The sequence below is a fragment of the Pocillopora damicornis genome, chromosome 8 (genome assembly GCF_964200805.1).
Source record: "Pocillopora damicornis chromosome 8, jaPocDami1.2, whole genome shotgun sequence".
Taxonomy (NCBI): Eukaryota; Metazoa; Cnidaria; class Anthozoa; order Scleractinia; family Pocilloporidae; genus Pocillopora; species Pocillopora damicornis.
Window position 1 is genome coordinate 2,772,397 of NC_142677.1, and position 21,505 is coordinate 2,793,901.

The window sequence follows — 21,505 nt, forward strand, 5'->3', positions numbered from 1 at the left end:
CTCAATCAACACTCAATCAAAAACTATTTAACCCTTTACACCACAAAATCAGTGTGTATTTTCTCTTTACTTCTCTCTACCCAATTCTTATGAGGTGCTGATAAACAGTTAAGAGCTTGTTTAGTTCAGTGTTCTCCTTTTCAGGCAGTAACCGGTAACATTTACCACCTTTAGTACCTCTTACTACCGTTTAAAATTGCTTGGAATTCTTGAAAATTCAACTTGTAAAAGGATTGCTTTAACAGTTTGAAAATTTAATTTACCTGTCATGCTTAAAATAAGGGTGAACACTGTAAGTTGGTGATCATTTCCTTAGTTTATTATTGTGACCTTAATGTTTGATTCAGGGTCAAAGGGTAGAAGATGCCTAATCTAAAGATTCATGACACGTTCAAGGATTGTATTGACTTTCTCCGTCATCTTTTAAGAAGAGGTACCTGAGTTCTGACTTTTAATCCTAATACATTTCCTAGAAGGCTACCACCTGAACTTTGCATAATTGTTAAACACTGAAAAGAAAACTTGCCTATACAGCACATTTAGCCTACAGAAAACAGAGACAAAAATGTTTGGCATGATAAGAGGTAAGCATGTGACAAACACAGGGGGCAAATCACCCATGATCGTGAGACGAGTAAGAGGAGAGTGCATAACTCACACCTCATGCTTGTCTCAGGCTTACCTCTGCTTTTAGCCTTTAAAGAATAAATATAGAAAAGGAGAAAATGTCAGGAAATAAGAGGCATTCTCCTAATGTAAAGAGTAACATTTGGTTAATTATCTGTTTACAGTACTTAAGTCTTCTTCATCCTATATCAATTCATCATCCATTAGTTTTAGCTTAGTGACTCATTCAATCGCAAAAGATTTCTTTTTTCAAACGCTACTTTGATCCCGAATATGTTGCTGACTGGAAAATTGTCGTCAACTCGCTTTAAACGCCGGTTGGGGGCCCATATCTTTTAAAGTGCAATTTTCGCCTCTGAGATCTTCCTGTTAAAGTTAGCCCTTTTTACGAAGAATGCTTAACATTATGGTCTAAATTCAATACAACTAATCCGAATCAAGTCGAGGACATCTTGAATGAAATAATTTGGAACAACAAGAACATCTTGATTAACAAAAAATCGTGTTTTTACTCCGATCTTGTTGAGGCTGGATTGCATAAAATTTGTGGCATGGTGAAGTCAAACGGGCATTTTTATACGTTGTCTGACTTACAGTCCAAGAATATCCAACCCAGGAACTTCCTCTCCTGGCATGGGTTAATAGACGCTATTCCTATCAATTGGAAGAAAGAGCTAAAATCTAAGGCGATACCACACACTCCCCCTTTCGACCCTTAGGATTATAACTTGGTTTTAAATTCTGTTAAAGTGTCTTTATCAGAAATGGACACCAAAACGTTTTACGAAGCGCATATGTCTGATTTGCGCGCACTATGAACTAGAGTTTTATGAAAATTCCATGAATTTCATGTGAAAAACCCATGAAGATCATTTCATGGCCCATGAATACTGCAAAATGAAAATTCATGGGGTTATTTTAAGCCCTGAATTTTCCATGAATTAGGGGTATTTTTTTCATGACCTATGAATTTCTTTAAAAGTCTACTTTCATGACCCATGAATTTCCCCTGAAAGTCACCAGAACAAATTTCATGAGCCATGAATTTCTTCAAAAGCCTACTTTCAAAACCCATGAATTTCTCTAAAGTCTACTTTCATGACCCATTAGCACCAGAATTAATTTCACGACCCATGAATTTCTTCAAAAGCCTACTTTCAAAACCCATGAATTTCTCTAAAGTCTACTTTCATGACCCATTAACTAGATAGTTTCACCAGAATTAATTTCATGCCCCATGAATTGCAATCAAACAGCATTTCATGGGCTTACAATACATTTGTATGTTTTGGGAGAGCAAAATTAATGGGCCATGAATATTCCCTGAAATCCATACATGGGTATATTGAACTCGTGGCGATGAATTTCATTGAGAAATTCACTGGCCATTAAAAGTGGTGTTGATGACTTCATCAAGATCACTAATTTATCGACAAAATGACCTTCATAACCTGCAAAATTGACTTGTTGTGAATTTATCAACTGAAGAATTTTGGTGCACAGCACTAAGTAATTGTCATAAGCCAATATTTCCAAACTGTCCTTGTTGGCCTAAGTTAATGTAAAAAGAAAGAAATCACCAAATAACGACTAATTAATGTAAACAATGACATATCTTATTTTTAATTTACTATAACCAGGTATTAAAAAATCATGACCATTACAATCTCCTCAAATGTGGTTGTTGTATGCCCTGCTATATTTTTCAGTAATTATTATTCTGTAACCAGACAGTTTCATCAGCAAATCATACTAAGTGCACTCAACTAAATCCACCATTCAAAGAATTGATTACAATAACCATAGCAACCACGTATCCTAAAATACTGAGGAATTTCCACAATTGCAGAATTTTATACCTTAGATGATGTCTCTGTGGATATCAAAAGCCCTTCTCCGAGAAATTTGTTCATTTTTCTCAGAAATTGTAATGGTTATGATTAATTGGTAATCAGACTTGTTGTTGTCCAATTTGTCAGTAATAATACTTGTGATTAACAAATGAAATTCCCTCCTGTGGTTGTCCAATTATGGTTATATACTTGAGCTTGGAAACTATTTATAATACCTGTCTCTAGCTACAAATGGCCAGATTGAAAATGAATTACTGTTTCAAAAAGTTAACATTGACTTATAGGAGAAACCATTTTCTCACATCTACAAATTAAATGTTTGTACATCAAGAAACCAGATGGTAGAGTCCTCTGTTGCCACTGTCAGAGGAGGTGAAACATTGGCGAGAAGAATAACCATTCGCTGATCTATGGCATTCTCTGCCCACCAAAGACCATTCTTCGTGTCAAACTGTTCCCCCTTGAATGTATTCAAGGCTACCCACACGTAATCTTTCGAGGCAAAAGAGTGTTTAAAAATTTGCCCGATTTCCCCAAACTTCTTGCCTCTGGTTTCCTTGGTAAAATAAACAATACTACCTCTTTTTGATGGGTGTTGTTTAGACACATAGAGGTATTCACGAGAATGCTGCTTGGCTGCACTGCAGTGTTGCAAAAACACTACAGCAGTGGAATGTAGGCCTGTATGGAGAGCAGTTAACACCTCTTCAGCCCATGCTTCTAACTTGCCTCCTTGTGGTTTCCATTGTGAAATGGATTTAGGAAACTTTTTTAGCCTTCGTTCCCTGCGGGCCTTTTCTTGCTCCATTTCATACAATTTGATGACAGACTGCAATTCTACAATTTCCTGTTTGTAGGTGTCTTCCATCTGCAGGAGGTCATTGCTAGACAGACCGATAACAGGGTGCAACATTGTACTCTCCTGTGAGGTACTGCCTGTGGCAATTTCCTCTGCAGATGGCAGTTTGAAGGGCAGATTACCTTTCATCACTCCCGACATTTTCATGAACTGGCACCATTCAAAAATCTGAAATAAAAGGGAAAAAAAATTCCTGATTTTTTTATGAAATGTTAACTAACTTTCAATCAATTTTGCACTAAGTGTATCAACAACAATTATTAGAGATGTATATACAGTTGACACTCATGAAGTGATGATTTCTTGAAGGCAAGCACCACCATATTGAATACTTTGGAAAGGACTCCTTGTTTTCCCCTCAAACATTCTTTAAAAGATTCACTTAAGCTAAGGGAGTAGCTTCATTTAACCCTTTAACTCCCACAAGCGACCATAACAGAATTTCTCCTTACAATATCAATACAATATTAGCCAGATAAGTGATGAGAATAAAGAAAAATATCAATTTTGGGATAATTAGTTCATCCAATATCAAATTATCTGAACTAACATGAGAATTGTATGGCTGACAGTGAGGAGAATTAAAAATTTGATCTGGGAGTTAAAGGGTTGACTGACCAGTTTTAGCCAATAACTTTTGAACTACTCAATGGATTCAAGTGTGTGGCTCATTTTGCAAGTTATGCCAATAAAAAACAACATTCTCATGCACTAAGGGTGAAAAAGAGGGTTGAATACCACATTTCAACCAACTTTTTTTAAACCCCACTTGCTGTTTGCCAAGTCTCTACCAAATTGCCACTTCCATTTCCAGGAAGACACAGCAGCCACTTACAGGATAAATAATTACCTGATAGGTTCTCATGATGGTTGCCTCAGGATGTTTCCTACTCAAGGCCCTTCTACATAACCATGAGTTGAACCTTTCATAGGCAAACATCCATGTACCATGAACAGGTCCAAATCTCTCAATTCCTTCAGGAAGATGATGCATTATGTGATTTGTTATAACCTAAGGTGAGATTTAAAAGGAAAATAGTTGAGTTGAATCAAAGAAAAAGAAACAAAGTGATAATTGACTTACGATTTAAAACAAATCTTACATTTAGACCATACATAGTGATGATGAATCCAATTGAATACTGCTTGAAAATCTAACATGCTAATATAATGGCCATCAATTCCTTATTTCTTAGTAAAGCTGCATTAAATTCATGGAAAAAGTCTACAGTTCACAAAGCTTGATTAATTTTGCACATAAATGAGGAAGCTCAAATGTAGGTGAGGAGGAGTGCTTGAAGGTTTAGGCATCTTACCTGTAATGACAAAGGAAATGCTCCCTCCATCAAGGCCAATGCAACATCCACTTGCTCTTTTAATTGACTTAGTTTGCCTCTATCCTGTGATGGGGCACATAAAGCTGCAACTGCATCAGTGAAGTTGACCAAGGCTTCCTGTTGTCTGTCTCCAAGCATACCTCTCACACAGTATTTGAGCACCCCTCGAACTGCAACCTATAACCATAATTAGAAGAATAACAAAGCTAAAGGTTTCCATTAACAGATTAAGCAATAAGTATCATTCTGAGATGTTTACTACGATTCTGAGTGAATCAGCAGGGACAAAGCTTTATCAGAAGTGGTAAATAAGTAACATAAAAGAGGAGATGAGTTGTTGTGCACAAGACACCATGTTATGACATAAACAGACCATAGCAATCTCTCAACGGTAAGTTGAACCATACCTCTTTCCATTCATGAGAGTTCATTCTTGATATTCCAGCAAAGATGGGCCCTGGGTGAAATGGATCCCCAGCAGGAACAATAACTTCTTTCACCCTTCTGTCAGCCACTTCAATTTGTTCCTTGGTTAAGACAAATGGGGCTGAAGGCAATGACCCAGATGTTTCATCTTCACTTTGATTTTTTGGTGCCTTTTTTCCTTTTCCATGTCTGGAAAACTTTCTTGAATTTTTTTTAGCTTCATTGCTGGCTTTGATTGTTGGCCATGATTCTTGAAATCTGTTCAAGGCCTTTTCTTGCATTCTTACAGCTGCAGAATCTTCTGGAGCTTTTCCAGCAAGGCACCTGCACAGATGCTTCAGTTGTACGGCAATAGTATGCATTGCATCTGGCACACTCTGTTCAACACGATCAAATGAGGGAAGCTTTTGAGCAAGCAGATAAGAACCACGACAGCCTGTACCAACTGCTAGCTTGCTGGCCTGAGATTTATTCTTAGCGCCGTCGTACGCCTTGTGGAAAAACATATCTTGTTTGAAGGTGCGATAAGAGGGCCTGATTCTTTCTTCAACACAATGATCTGGAAAATCTTCCATATCTGCCCTTAGTGTGTGATCCATTGGCAAAAATCGCCTATTAGCAGGGTACACCACTTTGCGCAAGTGTTGACAGTATTGCCCTTTCAGCAGACACCATGCACAACCCCTATAAGATCCAGTGGCTGTGAGGGAGAAAAGCTTTCCAAGGCCTTGATAGTCGAGGACATAAACCAAGATCTTGACTTTCAAATGAAATGGGGCTTTCTGATAGTCATCATATACTTTCCAATCACATAATGAAATCAGTTCATCTACAAGAACTTCCAAATAAGCATCAAGATTTTTTGGCTCACCTCCATTTTTCTGGCTAGGAATTATTCCTACAAGCAGTAAATTTGCAAATTGATACCTGATGCTCCTTGGAAGATTCAGTTGGCCCAGAACAATTGGCCACATTGAATAAGTTGCCTTGTTTTTGCTCCAAGGGTTAAGCCCATCTAGGCACAAAGACAGAGCAATGCCTCGTGGATCCCCATGGAATAAACCACCCTCATGGAAATGCTCTTTCCACTTTGGTGAATCATGAATGTCATTCATGATTCCTGCCATTTCTGTTGATTGACACTCCCCTCCATGACTTTGAAGGAGGTAAGATATATCTTTAGTACCAAAACTTCGTGATAGACGTGGCCCAAGAGGTAAATAATGAAATGTTCTTTGTGGGACATTGGCTTTTCCTGTCTTATAGCGTGGTTGGTGGCACTTAGGGCAGGACACACTTTTTTCAAATTCACCTCTAAACAGAATACAGTCATTTTGGCAGGCATGCAGTACAACTTCTGAAACTAAGTAGGGCTGAATTACCCTGTATGCTTCTTTGTATGTAGTGGGAAGGCAATTCCCTTCAGGAAGGATGGAATGCCACAGCTGTAAATTCCTGGTAAAAGCCTCTTTACTCAGAGAAGGGTGTGACGAAAACCAGTCAAAGAGCATTACAAGGGCCTCAAAAAGTGTGCACTCTGATCCCTTGAAGAGGAGAGGGCTTTCAGATATTGCTTCCTGAATGCATGGCAGTGATTCAGTTGACAAAGTTTCCCTAAAGGTAGGGATATCTGATCTATCAATTTCATCATCACCATTTTCCTAAAAGAGACCAAAAAGAAGATACATCAAGTTAATTTGTTTATGCATTCCACTCCAAATAACACCACATGCTGATGATCAATGAAAAATATTTTAGCCTCTACTACCTCGTCACTTTCCGATCCAGATGTCGACCACTCATTATCCGAATCTAAGATGTAATTTTCATCTCCTTCCTCCACAGTGGTGGAGCTTTCCATGCATTCTTCGAGAATTCTCTCATAAACCTACCAGAAATGTGGAACAGAACAATGAAAATCAATTCACTTTCCCTCCTCGATTTGGACGTTTGAATAGTGTGCAAATTTAACCTGAAATAAAAGTAATTTTCACCTCGTTCATAGAGTCGCCTGTGAACGGAGTCAAGCCATCTTCGCAGTCGCGGTGAGACGTAACTTTCAAGTACTCACTGATATCGCCTTCTACAACATTGTTGCCGATCTCGTGATCGCTTTCGCAGGAATCACTGTCGATGTCAGCTCTGGCTTTCTTTGTCTTTGAAGGCCCTTCGATTGCTGCTTGCTTCGAGTTCCATACCCCGAACAACTTTTCGTGTTGCTTTATTTTGTAAGTAGTTAGCTGCGAGTTTCCTTTGCATAGATTACAGAAGCAGTGATGAGGGCGGTTTGAAGCCATTTGGAAATAATTACACTAACCGCTTTCACATGGCCTCGATGACCTGTGAGGTCACCAAATGACCGCTGGTCAATGGCTTCGAAGACCCAAGGTCACCATGTGATAGTACACGTGATTTACGAAGAAGTGGCGGTTTTTTCGTACCTCGAGCGGAATAGTTCCATTCTAATTGCATTTCGCGTATATATAGCAGTCTTTTTTTCCAGATCGACACAATGGACCATCTGAAAAGCATATTCAAAGAAATTTCCTTTACAGATCAAGATGAAGTTTTCGATACATTACAACGTGAAGGGGTAAGTTCAAGCTTGGTCATCTCATTACGCCTAAACACCGGCGCGCGCGCGGCTAAATTGATTTAACTTGAAAGTTTTACAATGAATTCTGTGGCTCCTTCTTTGAAATATGCTCCGAAAAAAGGTTCCATTCAATTCTTTGATATGTATAGTAAGTGTCATGGTGTTCTCCAATTAGGCAATAGCATCACTTAGCCGAAAAATGTAAATTGAATAACGCTTTTGTTCAAGTGCCATAAGCGTGAGAGCACAGACTTCATGGCTCACTTGAGACTAATCTTTTTATATTTTCATTTACTGAGCGAAGTTGCTCACTCAATTGATTGTAGAATTTAACATTTAGATGAATTGCCTTTGATGCATTTTTACCTAGATTGAAGATGTAGAGACACTAAAGGAAGCAAATGAAGATGACCTCAGAAAATCAGGCCTCAAGATGGGGGACATAATTAAAATACGGAAAACCCTAGCAAACCTTACAGGAGATCTCGAGAGCTCTCTGTCATCAAACACCTCTGGGGCATCTGACACCACTGAAGAGCCCTCAGTAACTGAGCCTGGCGATCATGTGAGGTCCAATTATTATATGCCGAAACAGTTACACCTACAATCTACCATTGAAGAGGTGTATAAAAATTAACCTTTATTTCAGTTTTACTATTGGTATAATCATTTGGCCAATTTTTATTTCAGGGGGTAGAAAACCATCAAGATTATTTCAGAGCCTCAGAGATGCTGGAGGTACCAAAAAAAGGAGCGAGATGCACAAAGGCTCAACTTTACTTCAGAGTAAATATCATTTAAGTTCACTGAGCATCAAAAGTGGCCTTTTTTACCATCACTGTCACTTGTAGAAAAAATGGTAATGTGATAGATATCAGAATCAGATGTAAGATATCTGTCATAATTTAACTCAGAGTTACAGTCTAATAAAGTGAAGGTATAAAGTTTAAAAATGAAAATTATTGTCTTTTTCATGTTTTAGACTTTGCTCAGAGACTGTGCTAGACAGGCAAAGATTTGGGACAAGGCATACCCACTTCCTTCAATCCCTGACAGTAGACTGCAGAAGTTTTTAGAACTGGTAGGAAACAAATTTGTTAGAGGTTAACTTACCTTTTGCACATTGTCTTGTATAACTTACATTACATACATTTTAACAATTGCTGTTATGGTACATTTGATGAACAGATAACTGCAGCTGCCCCGTACCTGGCAAAACACAAGAGCCAGCTGAGAGTACGTCTAGGGAATGCTCTGCAGAATAGACGCAAATACATTGCAGACTTGAAGGATGGAAAGAGAAAAAAGAAAAATGGGTAATTTCTTTCATGATACCACATCTAAGTGAGCTCTTTTGTACTTTTGCTATATATCTGCATTAACAGTATTTATGTTGCTGGAAAACTGTCTTTTAATTTCTGCTTTATATATTATCATCATAACAAATGAAAATGGATAGTTCTGAAATATGTAATTACACCTCTGAAATCTGAAATATGAAACTGTTTCTATTGCATTTATTAAGCTGAAAGTATGAAAAATGAAAAGTGTTCACCTTTTTGTTGTTTTCTCATCTATTTTAGAGTGGTGCCAAACAATGGGACTTCTATTCAGTCTACTATTCCATCAACCATTGAAAGAAGCCCATCATCCCCTCGGTAATCATTCCTTCTCCACTTCACTGATCTGAAAGTGACGCTTCCAAATTGTCTTATGTTATAACCAAATGAAACAAATTTTGCTACACTCATTGAGCTGTAAATGGAATTAATATTGTTAATTACTTTGTTAATTTAAGAAAAAGAAAGAGCAATATTGTTGACAAGAGTGGCACACAGGAGACATCAACTGATGTTTCAAGGCTGGCATTTAAGCAAGGGTAAGTAACCAATTCAAACTAATTTTTATAATTATGCCCAGTAGGTTCAATATCTATTACTCTAAGAGATTACAGCATGGACAAGAATTGATCTTTCACATATAAGTTAACTGATGATGTGCTCCCTTCTTTATTTTACAAACAGTGAAGAAGTGTTGGTCTTCAAGACTGTTGAAAAGAAATGTAAACTGGCCAAAGCTGCCTATCTTGGTCCAAATAAAGATGAAGATACCAATGGTAATGACAAAGTTATACATTCTAGAAACATGAACAGAGGTTTTATGGCTATCATTCAAATGCATGTTTTTTTGTTTTGTTTTGATCTATTTTTTTATTGTCTCTAGATATGTATTCTCTGCTCCAGTTGAGGTCAAAGTATCTTAGTGATGGAGATGATGAAATTCCATTGCCAGAGATAAACTCTGAAGGAAATACCACCTTAAATGAACTTGAGGTAAATAAACATTTTCCATGACAGAAAGCACATGCATGAATATGTCTATTCCAGGAAGTGAGTCAAGGAAGACCTCTAGTCTAGATTGACCCTATAATAAACAAGCTGGGTTTTATTTTAACAAAATCAATGAAAACAGTAGTGGCATCAGTAAAAATGATGTCAGGACACTTTAAGGCTAATTATTTCTTTAATTGATTCAATGAACTGAGTATATTTTGTCTCATATTGCAGTGTAATGGGCTTTTCACTTGGAAAACCAAGAAACTTGGAGTTGGGGTCCAGCTCCAAAGTAAAGCTGCAAGTGGCCCCCCAACTAAGAAATTTAAGGTAAATGTAACAAAAATGAAATACAGTGACATATAAAGAAAAACTTTCAATTGTTATAACATACCAAAAGTAATTCATTCTCACTTTCCTCAACTGAATTGAGCTACAAATTACTGACTCAATTTAACTGAAAGTAATATGATTACTTTCTAGTATTTAATACAGTACTACATTCAAATTTATAACCTCATTTTATTTTTCAGGCCAACTATTTGGAAAGCAAGGAAAAAGGTAACAAATTGATACTCAACTTACAACCTATATACGTGGACATATTGATATTTTTCCAGCATTTCACTAAAGTTAAGGCCACAAAAAAAGGTGAAGAGGGGATAACAATGGACTTCATATGTGATTTTCAGATAAGCAGATTGGTCATAATCAGAATGATGTGCTTGCCAGTTCAGTAAAGTCCAAGTCGCCACAACAACAAGCCAGTTTAAATAAAGATACAGCACCCTGTTCTGTTGTAAAGGTAATAATACCATAACTATTTTCCTGGGAGTGAACTAGCTGTGCAGCAGTATGACTACATTTCTTACACAATGACTGCAAAATCCAGCCAATAAATTATTTTTGATGGGATTTCCACTTTTTGTGTAACAGAAACCTCAGTCTTAAGACACAATATGTCTTGTAGAGCAGCACTTCTGAGACACTAGTCAATAACAATAACAATAACAATTCATGGCCAGGTTGAAATTATCTATACATGCCTATGATTTAATTAATATTATGTATATTGTATCTCTAACCAGGGCCATGATAAACAAGAGCTACATATCAATGACTGGGTTGCTGTGGCATATGACAGCCAACAATATGTTGGTCAGATTTTGTCAATAAGCAGCAAAGATGCAATCAAAGTTAACTTTTTGGCCCAAAAAAAGGATGGCACGTTCAGGTGGCCAAAACAGAGGGACACTGACATAGTCAGTCATAAATATATCTTCTCGCATGGAAAAGTGCAGAAAGTTGGAAACTGTTTTGTAGTTAGTAATCTTGAAAGTATTGATCGTAGGTATAAAATATATAAAGAAATTTACATGAATGCAGTTATATAAATTGATATTACGATACTTGTCCATGACACATAATAGACTAAGAGAATGATATATGAAATTTAGACAAAAATAAATTAACCCAGTGAGTATATTTTCAATGATTTCCTCCAAATATTTGTCACATTAACTTTATTTATGATATACAATTAAAATAGTTTAAATTTACAGATATATTTTTAATGTACAGCCCCAAGTATTCAAATCAGAGTAAAAAAATGTGAAGAAATTTAGGAGCAAAATCTGTCTCCATATGAAAAATCAGTTATATCAATATAGAGCTAACAATCATCAACATCTTAATTTTAATGCTGAAAATTGTAAACCAACTTGTTTGATTAAGAAAGTGTGAACTGCACTATCACAATTTTGGAATCCAAAATAAGATTATAAACAACTGGTGAAACAAAATAAATTATGAGAGAATCCAGACTTCTACTCATGTCATTTATGTGTGTGTGCCCGTACAACAGTTCCAAGAAATTTTGCAGAAAGGTTAGTTCAATGTGTGAGTTAAGTGATAGTGTATGTATTACAGTTATGGTATTAAGTATTCATGGGCCATGAAATGATCTTCAAGGGTTTTTCACATGAAATTCATGGAATTTTCATAAAACTACAGTTCATAGTGAAAGCTACATGTATAGTTTTGGTACAAGTAAAGTGAAAACTTTTTCATTCCAAATTCATGGGGTTTCCAAGGAATTTTCATGGTACCTTCATAATCCTAACAACCCCATGAAAACTAACTAGCAATTAACTTTCATGCGCCATGAAAATACCATGGAGAGGCCATGAAAATTCAAGGAAAATTTTCATGGTCAATGAATTTTTAACGTATTCACAGGATATTCATGGGTCATGATTTGCTGCAACCCATTAAAAACTGGAGAATTTTAACACCATGAAAATTTTGCCATGAAATTCAGGGGTTTTTCAGTATCTGTGAAAAGGCCATGAAATGCCATTTTCATGGGTATTTCATGGCTTCTAGGTCACCTTACACAATGTTTCATGGGTCGTGAATATGGAAATTTTCACAGGGTTTTCATGGGATTTTTCATGTCTTTTTCATGGCATTGAGACCATGAAAATGCCATTATTTAACCATGAAAATACTGTGAAAAATCTGTGAATTTACCATGAATAATTTCACAAGATTTTCATGGGTTTTGGTTTCATAGTGGCGAAACCCCCACAGCACAGTTGAGATATAACGAAATGCTTCACGATTCTGAGCTCGTGTGAAATAAGATTTACAGTTTGCCTTTCCAGGTCGCGTTAGATACATATACGAGAGATTTTCAGTACAAAATCTTAAATAGAATATTATTTACTAACTCTAAACTATTTAAGCTTAAACTGGTTGAGTCACCTTTATGCTCATTCTGTGATAAGAACAAGGAAACCCTTGAACATCTTTTTGTTTTTTGTGAACACTCTAGAGCTTTCTGGAAAGAAATCTCTAGTTGGTTACATGAATGCGGTATTGAAACGCTTCCTGATCTAACAGATCAAATTAATATTATGTTTGGCTTATTTGATGTCGATAATCACTTTATGCTTTTAAATCACATCATGTTAATAGCGAAGCAGACCATCTTTCTCTGCAGACAGAAATCTATTACCCCAAGCTTTATTATCTTCCTCACGCACCTTAAAAAAATTTTTAGAATAGAAGAATACCTAGCTAAAGAAAAGAAAAAACTAAACCTGCACTTAATGAAATGGGAAAAACTTTTACAATCACTCAGCTGAAATAACTCTACCTTGCCTTGTATTAATATTTTTGTTTATTTATTTATTTACTGACCTTATACAATTTTATTTACTTTACACTGCTGTAATTTTTTTTTTTAATGTTAAACGGAAAAACAATAAAATATAAAAAAAAAAAAAAGTTTTAGCTTTGAAAAAAGATAGCTACGTGAACATGCAATTTCACCATTTGATAAGCAGATCCTACTACAAATCAAGGACATCTCTTCCTCTCCCTTATTTTCCACAACATATCATTATATCCAATGATAGAAGGCGAGGATTATCTCCACGGTTTTGAAAACTCAGTACATTTAGATGTACACACAAAACTATGCGACTTATACGAAGTATTTAAACAAAGTCTCTACATTGGAAGCAACGTATCATCTCTGTCATCATCTACTATGGCATCATCCATTGCCTAAGAGAAAAAAAAATATTAAATTTAACAATAATTAAATCAGAATACAAAATCACACACACGAGCCTTAAGGTTCATGGTCATGTTACAAGCTTAATGCCCCATCTGGCTGGAACTTGTGCCACTTTCCCTTGGCAAAAAGTACATTTCGATTAGTGTTGTACAACCAAAACCACAGTAATCAGAATGGCCAATCAGAACAAAGGGAAATATCCCTAGGAGCAAATGAAAACTAGGAAAAAAACAAGGAAATGACCTGAAGTGCAGGAAAATGCTAGCAACCAAGTTGCAATTGGTGTTCCATCTCATTGGTTAAGAAGGTGGCAGTATTTTCTAGACAATTATAGAATTTGAAGATACCTAATGCCTGGGACAAGCTTATTCCCCTCAAACAGATTGCTGGCCATGCTACTAAACCACTGAGAAATAGGCTTACCCCACTCCTGAGCATTAGCCCTTCCTCAGAGCAAATGGGATTGCCATTCACTATAACGAAGGGTTAATGGTTGGAACATCAGTTTTGTAAGTCTTTACAGTGGCCAATTTACGTTATCAACTCAGTTAATAAAACCATATTACCCTGTTGTACTCTCCCACTGACACAGCACCACAGTTTCTTCAGAAACTTACCCCCTTCACCCCACTTCCCCCTTGGGTGGGAAACTTCACTATGGTGGGGTACCTCCCATCTGACTCTCCCTCCCCCCCTCCCCCCCAACACAGCATTACCACCAGAGGGTTCCATTTCCTCAGCAGAAAGAGACACTAACAAGACTAAACTTCCTAGCCTTTAAGCAGGCCTGGATTACTATTAGCCCTGCAAGACATGCATTTCTCTGGCTTCAGAAATGTTTGAGACAAGTCAGGGAGAGGTTTGCTGAGGGTCTGGCATTATCAGTGCTAGACCTATCACTAGCCCGCCCACAGGGAGAAATGCTTATCATGCTGAAGGGTTCATAATAAGCACCTGCTTGCAGGCTAAAATTTATTTTCAGGGCAGCTCAGAGGTGCATGTCCCAAAATGAATGCAAAAGGCACATTTACAAAAAGCATGCACATGCATGCACCTTTTCAAAACATGCTTTAAAAAAACAGGTGCAAAGGAAGCAGATAAGTATATAAGAGGCAATAGTTTGTTTTACTCTTTGTTTAACTTTAAATGGTGTTTTAGATTTATAACAAAAGAGGGATTCTGATGTTAGTGACATTATGTGGTTTGTCCCAAAGTGTTTGCTGTCATGTGATTTTTGAAATGGCTTGCCTGCATTATGAAGAAAAAAACAAAAGTATTTGACCCAATGGGGACCTCTGGCAGTGTGACCTCACTCCAGCTTGTGCAGAGAGATGGTTTGTTACAGAATACTGCTAACTATGCCTTTGTGCCTTGAACCATTTATATAATTGAGACATAGGATTTCACTTTGACAGCCCACCTTGTATCTTGTTGGGCTTGACTCTGAACACCGACACATAAAATTACATCCATCCTGGGAAAAACAAAACAAAATTTAAAACAGTACTTAGAATCACACCACTAAAGGTAACTTGAACTTGAAGAAATAGGAAAATTTTCCCAGAGACAAGTCGATCGTCACCACTGAGAAATAAAGTATTTTGCTTTGATAGGATAAGAGCCATTTGAGACATGCTATCTGCTAATTTGGATTGACTATTTAGTTGTTTTCCCACAGAAAAGGAACAAACCAAAACAAAAAACAAATTAAAGTAAAAAAAAAAAAAAAAAAAGAATTTTGATTTTGAGAAAGTTTGGATGCAATTTGTTACTTTGTGTTCATTTACAAAGAAGTCTTCTGACCTACACAGATCAACAAGAAAACTCTTATTTGACTAATCACTCAACACAAAATCTCTCTCAAATGGCAAGAAAAAAAGACTAAGCCAACTTCCACTGTGTCTCAAAACCATTACGCACTAATACCATTGTAGATAAGGTAATTGAGTGTTATAATGGTTTAAACCCACACACAACCCACAATTCCTCCAATCACTCTGATGAAGGGCTAACACTCCAAATGTCAATCTTTTAACTCTTTGAAGAGGCCAATTTACATTACCAACTCAGTCAATAACACTAAATTACTGAGTTATACTCTCTCACTGACACAGCCCCACAGCCATTGTAGATAGTTTGAAAAAAGAGAAAAACTTACAGCTTGCAGACTTCCACAGTCTTTCCAAAAGTTGTGGTTAGGTATCTGTTCCATTCCTTTGGCACTAACCTTAAATCTTCGGTACAAGAAACCAAGAATTATGAAAATGGAGCCCACAACTATCAATCTGCAATGAAGAAAAAGTTATTGTCAATGGGTTATTTAATTGGTTTAATTTCAAAAAAAGCTTGTAAGTAAGTTCTTGATTTTTCCTTAGAGGTTTATTTCTTTCATTTTAATTGTTGAGATTCAAACTCAGATTGGCTTTAATTGGCAAATCAGAGCAAACAAAAGTACTCTGGGGAGGGGACACTCTGACTCCTTTTTTTTTTTTTTTTCTTTTTTTTTTGACATCCACACTGCACCCCACCCCAGAAAAAGTAATTTTTAGCTCCCAAAAAATTCTCCCTTGAAATTTTGCATTTGTGTCAATCTGATTTCTTGATTTTCTCTGATGCACAGTACAGTGGAACCCTAAGAATTCTAACCAGTTCCACTCCAACCTGGTTACAGTATAACTCAAACCCTGCTAACTCAGAAAAGATCCAAGTTCACTCAGAATTGACCCCATTTTTCCAGTAATTAACCATCACCTATACAAACAGTAACTTAACCTTGAATAACTCAAACCACTTTTTGTTTCCCTTCAGTGTTCGAGTTAGCAAGGTTCTACAGAACTGTAGTTAATAAGTTAGGCGTAATTCAATGAAAGTAAGCAAGCCCACCAACGTTGTGAAATTGTGCACCCATGTCATCCTAATTACTTAATTTTCTTTGCTACAGATAAACAGTAAAACCCTACAATCTCCAATCAGGTTAACTCAAACCCCTGCTAACACAGACAAGATCCAAGTTCCCTCAGATTTGACCCATTCCAGACGTTTACTATCAGTTATTGACGACCTACTATAACTCCAACTTGATTAACTTGCACCATTTTCCATTTCCCTTAGGAGTTTGAGTAAGCTAGGTTCTACTGTAGTTAATAATTACATGACTACTGTGTAATTCAGAAAAAAGTAAGCAAGCTTTGTCAAAAAGTGCAATACTTACATTATCAAAATAATGGATCCAGCACTCAAGTGCTTTGGCTTTGCTGTGCATGCTGCATCATTATTAAGTTCAAACAGGTAGTAACATTCCAGTGGGTTTTTTAGATCTTCTAGTCTACTTTGGTTCCTATATTCTTCAACAACACGCATAGTTCCCTGGAAAAAAAATTATAAAATCCAATCTTTCCTGGATTTAGAGGCAAACAAAACATAAAGATCTTTTTTCCAAGTTAATACAGCTGCACATGTTATCTATCCACAGAGGAAGCAAAAACCAAAATAACTAACACAGACAATTTTCTTCTCCTGAAAATTTAAGTTCATTTTTATAGTACCCTCATAATTCAATCTTTCCAAGATGTACATATCAAATGCATATGAAATGTGTCTGTGTAGTCAACATACATCTGAGCGGTACTGTAGAGACAAAAAAACTTAAAGATTCTTTTTTGCAAGCAAAAACATTATTTCTGCCCAGAGGAAGCACAAAAAACAAAACCTGAAACAAATTTTTTTCCTCATAATGTAGATTAAAGTCCATTTTTTTTAAACTACAGACCTGATTAAAATGGTCACCAGAAAGAAATCCTTATCTTCTAGAGAGTGCTGTCCAATCATCATCATCATCAACTTTATTTGCCTTATTTTAACAACACAAAAATTTATTTACAGTGTTAACAGCTAGAAGGCAAGGAGACCCAGGAAGCCACTGGGCTTATGGCCGAGCCCTTACAATCATAAATTAAGTAAGGAAAAAGTGTTGCAAATGTGCAACTTTATTTAAGTTAAAACTCTTGCACTTTTGTCTTAAAGCTAGCAAGGTTTGACGAACAAGTAACTGTTCCAAATTATAGGACCTTGGTAGAGTATTATAAATTGCTAGAGATTTGTACGGCACAAGTGTGCTCAATAATTACAGGCTCTTCTGGTACCATAATTGTGAATTTGGCTATTTGTTACAAAAAGATTGAGAAGCAATGGGGGCAATAAGTTGTTTTTACAATAAAACATAAATTTGGCGATTTCAGAAGTATTGACCTAGAAAATATATAAGATTCCTACTTTGGAGAATCATTCAATTATTTAATAATTTTGTCATGTATATGATCAAAGCAGGCAATCATCTTGTTCACCCATTGGCTAATCAGAACATAAGATTCACTTCATCTTGCCTACAGGTGCTGTCAGCCATCTGATAAGTATTTGTTATCAACCAAGCCCTATCAGCCGCAATAAGTAATAATTCACTCACCCTCTCAACCCCTGGGTCACATGTCACTAACACAATACTAATTCTTTCTAAGCCTTTGCAGTGGTGGGTATACGTCTCTCCATGGAAGTATTTTATCATCAGCCAGTTTGCTGGGAAAAAGAAATTTTACATTATTATTAAAGTTCAAATAATGATAAAAATCCTCTAATAGATATTTTCTTTATTCTCATCACTTATCTGCTTAATTTTGTAATGTTATGAAAATGAAAAACTCTGTCTTGGTCACAAAGTGAGGAAAAGGGTTAAAATCTGTGTACTTTATCTATGCTCTGATGTTGTTATACACAATTATGCATGTATTAAGTTTTGATCACATGACTTACTTCCTCCAGTAACATGGGCACCATTGAAGGTTCCTATTACCTTCCAATCTGATTCTTTCCACTTCACACCATGTTGCTGAACTGCAGCGGTGTCTGCAGCACCTTGCTTACAGATTGATATTTTATATGAATAGTCATCATCGTTTGCAAAGTAAATCCTAAAAAACAAAAACTCACTTGTTAACCATTAAACATAAAACAGTAAAAACAATTTGAGATCTGATATAAATGTGACAAACACTTGTGCAAGCTCAGTTTTTTTGAAAAATACAAAAAGTGTATGTTGGAATATTTGAAGGTAATACACTGTATACATATAATGCTGAGTTTGTGTCAGGTGAACTAAGTTACAGTCTGTAATGGGGTTAAGTAAGTTTAAAAAGGATCATTATTGTTATTACATCTATAGTAGCTGCTTCTTCATAACAATTACTAGTAACTTGAGACATGTTTTTTTTTATAGAAAAGTTGGGTTGATAGGGATTTTGTATTCTTTCTGCTGGTGATATCATACCATAACAATTTATTCACTAGGTTCTACTCTTTATTGTACAGAATATCTCACTTATTGCAACTGGAGTGAAATTTCTATGATCTACAGGAATGAAGCTTTCCACAGTGAATGCATTTCATTCTTATAAACATTTGGCATAATATGATGTGGTTAAAATGTAAAAACATCAACTCTTCCAAGGGGACAGATTCACATCAATCTGTATCCAATCAGATACTAAATCTCTTAACTTGTAGTTAAAATTCTGACTGATCAAAAAACATCTCGCCGAGTTTTATTTACAGTTAATTAAAATTTTACTACAGTAATGAAATTTTAACTACAGCAATTATATAATTAAATGGTAATATTGTCGCGCAAGAAACTCAGTGGAGTTAAGGTGTTAAATCAGATTTAGTCTATGGGTGTTTGAGTCATAAAAATAGTTTCAGTTGTTCATATTCTTGAGGAAGGGAATGAAAAGTAACATGTTTCTGATAAATTGCGTGACAAATTGCAAGGAAATGCAACATTGAAATGGCTTCCAATTTCGGTTTCATAGTTGCCTACAATATGTTTAGTGTCGTATACGAATTTCCTCTCAATTATTGAGCAAATTTATCGAAAATGTTCGCAATTTTGCTGTACACTTGACTGTAACATAATACTAAATTCCTCCTTAGCTTAGATGACTTTTAAACAGAAATTACAAAACTTGTAATTTTAAGTTAAATATTATTAAACTAGACGTCATTTTAACTCGTGTCAACTCCTCCTTTTGCCCGAATATAATGACTTAAATATAAATCTAACTTCCTTCAAGGCACAACTCTCAGTTTGCATAGTTTCTTTCGAAGGATACTTATAAAATCGAGAAAGAAAGCGAAGTAAAAGTGATAACGTGTTCACAACTCACTTTTGCCCCGATAACTTTCTAATTCTCTCGTTCACATCGTTAGGGTCAGTCTTTTGATGTTGGGGACACATTTGGTCGAGAGCTTGCGTCGTCGTCCTCACAGACACAAAACGAGTGCATAGACCCAACCACAACAAGACCGCCTTCATAATGGGCGACAAGGTATCCATTGCTCTAAAATGCTGCTATTTCAAGGCCGCTCCAGGTAACTAAGCGATGACAATATTTGACTCGAGTGGTAATGTGTTTGTTACAAGACATCAAGGTATTACACGTCAGCGATATTAAGACGCTCTTGTGAGAACAAGAATAATATATTTCTTAGGTATGCCTGAACTAAGTGTGATAAGGAATGATATTTTTATAGGGTACTTCAACCCTTAATCGCTAATTATATATTAAATCATTTCCTGCGTTAAAATCCAAAGTATTTAGAGGACTCAACGACACAATTAGAGCCGTTAACGCTCCGTGGTAATAAAAACGTTCGCGCTCAGGCACGTTAAGGCATGGTTACAACGTGAAAACGAGGCAAAAAAATTATTTTTTCATTCCAGGTCGTTGTAGAAGATCAAACTTAACAAATTTCGCCGAGGTTATTACTATGGAAATTATCTATCATTCCATGCAATACCATTGCCATAGCAACCATAATTAAATTTTAGTCACCCTTGACGACGCCCAAATTAATTACCTTACTTTGAATCGAAATGGGGCAAACCAAATCTTCAAGACTTGAATCAAGTTCGCCCAAACCGTATTGAGGAATAGTTAATTCTTAAGAGTTAGCCCTGCAAAGGCGTCGGCATCAGCCATATGTCCGTGGATGAATAGGTAAAAGTTAGGAAATCGTCACGGCAGCAGTTTGGAGGGTCTTTACGTTAAATTCTTAATGGTTACGAGCTTTGGGGTCAACATTACAAGGCTAAAACAAAAAGAAGAAGTTCAGCAGAACTAACGTATGTTAAAATTTTTCACATTTGAATCGATTTTCCTTCCCCTATGGCGCAAAATAGGTCGTCACTCGACATCGTTCCGACTAAATACAGGAATGGCTCCGACCTGTGATTGGATGATAAAAATAGTAAAAGTTAATAACTTATATCTTAACTCCTTGCTCGTGAGTATGGTTAACCGCGTGTCTCGAAACGGAACAATGAAATATCAATGTGAAAACACCGACGAGTATGGTTAACCGCGTATCTCGAATGAAATATCAATGTGAGAACACCGATGAGTCAATCAAGAAATGGCTACTTACATAATTAAGAGAAGGCAGAGTCTAGCTTGTTCAGCGAGGTCGTTCAGCTATATTCCGGCGATGAAAAAGTCATCTGCTCATCTGCTGACTAGCTCCGCTGACTAAATTCATTCAGTCAGCTCACGCGGACCAGAGTACTGGAGCCATTCCTGTATTTCACCGCTGACAGGAATAGCTCCGACTCAAACGTTTAATAACTTTTTTCAATGATTTTTTAATAATTTTTTAAACAGTTTTTGAAAAAAAAATTTAAAACTAAACTAGTGAGCAGCGCTGTGCGAACAGTAGTTTTAAAACAGATGAAGAGCCCGATGAATGGATCTGTCCTTTATGTGAACAATAACCTAGAAAATCAGTTTTCCACGAAAAAAAACTCCCTCGATTGTGGCCAAGCCATATTTCTCCAGCACAC

General features: G+C 36.4%; 3 protein-coding genes across 4 annotated transcripts; 1 reads left to right on the plus strand and 2 right to left on the minus strand.

Moving 5' to 3' along the window:
* Window positions 1-1,406: 1,406 nt before the first annotated feature.
* LOC149040932 (uncharacterized) lies at window positions 1,407-7,308 on the minus strand. The gene is made up of 4 exons (XM_089180022.1): window positions 5,084-7,308; window positions 4,656-4,853; window positions 4,190-4,351; window positions 1,407-3,507 (listed from the first exon to the last, which is right to left on the minus strand). Exons 1-4 carry the CDS (start codon window positions 6,611-6,613, stop codon window positions 2,785-2,787), a joined length of 2,613 nt encoding a protein of 870 aa, XP_089036148.1. The 5' UTR covers window positions 6,614-7,308; the 3' UTR covers window positions 1,407-2,784.
* A 306-nt stretch (window positions 7,309-7,614) lies between these two features.
* Window positions 7,615-12,602, plus strand: LOC149040933 (uncharacterized). Its single transcript, XM_089214670.1, has 13 exons — window positions 7,615-7,695; window positions 8,069-8,263; window positions 8,389-8,484; window positions 8,681-8,779; window positions 8,887-9,014; window positions 9,282-9,356; window positions 9,497-9,577; window positions 9,723-9,814; window positions 9,922-10,031; window positions 10,266-10,361; window positions 10,565-10,592; window positions 10,724-10,836; window positions 11,120-12,602. The coding sequence occupies exons 1-13, from the start codon at window positions 7,615-7,617 to the stop codon at window positions 11,423-11,425; spliced, it is 1,500 nt and encodes a 499-aa protein (XP_089070796.1). The 3' UTR covers window positions 11,426-12,602.
* A 595-nt stretch (window positions 12,603-13,197) lies between these two features.
* On the minus strand, window positions 13,198-21,218 carry LOC113680525 (cation-dependent mannose-6-phosphate receptor-like). 2 transcript variants are annotated; one of them, XM_089180024.1, is made up of 9 exons: window positions 21,094-21,218; window positions 20,792-20,894; window positions 19,833-20,126; window positions 18,424-18,581; window positions 18,080-18,189; window positions 16,829-16,983; window positions 15,776-15,902; window positions 15,038-15,091; window positions 13,198-13,604 (listed from the first exon to the last, which is right to left on the minus strand). In XM_089180024.1, the coding sequence occupies exons 3-9, from the start codon at window positions 20,000-20,002 to the stop codon at window positions 13,548-13,550; spliced, it is 831 nt and encodes a 276-aa protein (XP_089036150.1). In that variant the 5' UTR covers window positions 20,003-20,126; window positions 20,792-20,894; window positions 21,094-21,218; the 3' UTR covers window positions 13,198-13,547. The 2 variants fall into 2 exon arrangements, with proteins under 2 accessions (XP_089036150.1, XP_089036151.1); XM_089180025.1 differs by lacking the exons at window positions 20,792-20,894; window positions 21,094-21,218 and adding an exon at window positions 20,527-20,760.
* Window positions 21,219-21,505: the final 287 nt, after the last annotated feature.